The following is a 971-nucleotide window of genomic DNA, read 5'->3' as shown; positions in this document are numbered from 1 at the left end:
CTTCACTACTGAAAATGTACAGTTGAAACATTTGAAATAGTTGAAATACTAAAGTTGTAGTTGAGGCGGCAGTCAAAATACAAATGCTGAAAGAAGTTGAAATAGCTGTTCAAGTGGAAGTGCTGAAGAAAATGTAATCTGTTGGCTGAAGTGTAATACAAGCTGTTGGATTGTGTATGAACAATGGAAGTGGTGGTTCAAAGGTGAAGATCCAAGACCTGAAAGGGTTTGAAGTGTCCATCAAAGTATAAGCATTGAGACAGCTGAAATGTGTCAGTTGAAGAGAAAATTATAAATGCAGTTGCACTGTTAGTTGATTTGTTGGTGGTGAAAGCAGTTGAATTGCCATTTAAAGACTAAGAGATGAAAGCAGTTGAACTATTAGTTGAAAGAGTAAGAGATGGAAGTTTCCAGAACAAGTATAAGGATGTTAAGCCTCACAAACAAAGTCCAGCAGAAGAAGAAACTGAAGAATAATACAAATAAAGATAAAAATGTATGTAAAAGGTGTGCATCACTGAAGTGAGCACACTGACTAGTTCACAAAACAAAACAGGCCTTCTTTTTTTTCTTACCTTTGGCACTAGACAATCCAAATGCCACCAGCAGAAATAGAGCTGAAATGACCACTCTTGTCAACTCCATGTTCAAGCTGGCGAATCGCTCCTCTAACCTTCTCAAAGATCACTTCCTCGACTGAAATAATGCTTATCTCCAATCACACCAGCTGTCAATTGTCTTTAACAGCATAAATGCATAATTACCCATAGGCCTTTGGCAAATTTATAACCTGACTGGAAAGTGTGTCGCGGTTGGGTTGGAGCCAAAGATAGGAATAACAATACGCAAATAGCTAAACGGATAGATAAGATTCTGTATGTGTCAGTTTGAAGCAGTAAACAGTATGTAACAGTTTAAATCTAAGGAATTAATTATTGACAGTAGTTAAAGCTTTAATGATAGTGTTTAAT

At 36.7% G+C, this 971-nt stretch overlaps 1 protein-coding gene across 1 annotated transcript in view; it reads right to left on the bottom strand.

Annotated features, from left to right (window-relative positions):
* alp3 (alkaline phosphatase 3) overlaps positions 1-645 on the bottom strand; it is a 13696-nt gene extending 13051 nt beyond the window's left edge. Inside the window, exon 1 of the mRNA XM_028574012.1 lies at positions 576-645. Coding sequence (XP_028429813.1) covers positions 576-645 — 70 coding nt within the window. The remainder of the gene's footprint in view (positions 1-575) is intronic.
* Positions 646-971: the final 326 nt, after the last annotated feature.

The sequence above is a fragment of the Perca flavescens genome, chromosome 3 (genome assembly GCF_004354835.1).
Source record: "Perca flavescens isolate YP-PL-M2 chromosome 3, PFLA_1.0, whole genome shotgun sequence".
Classification (NCBI taxonomy): domain Eukaryota; kingdom Metazoa; phylum Chordata; class Actinopteri; order Perciformes; family Percidae; genus Perca; species Perca flavescens.
This window is presented reverse-complemented; position numbering and strand designations above follow the sequence as displayed.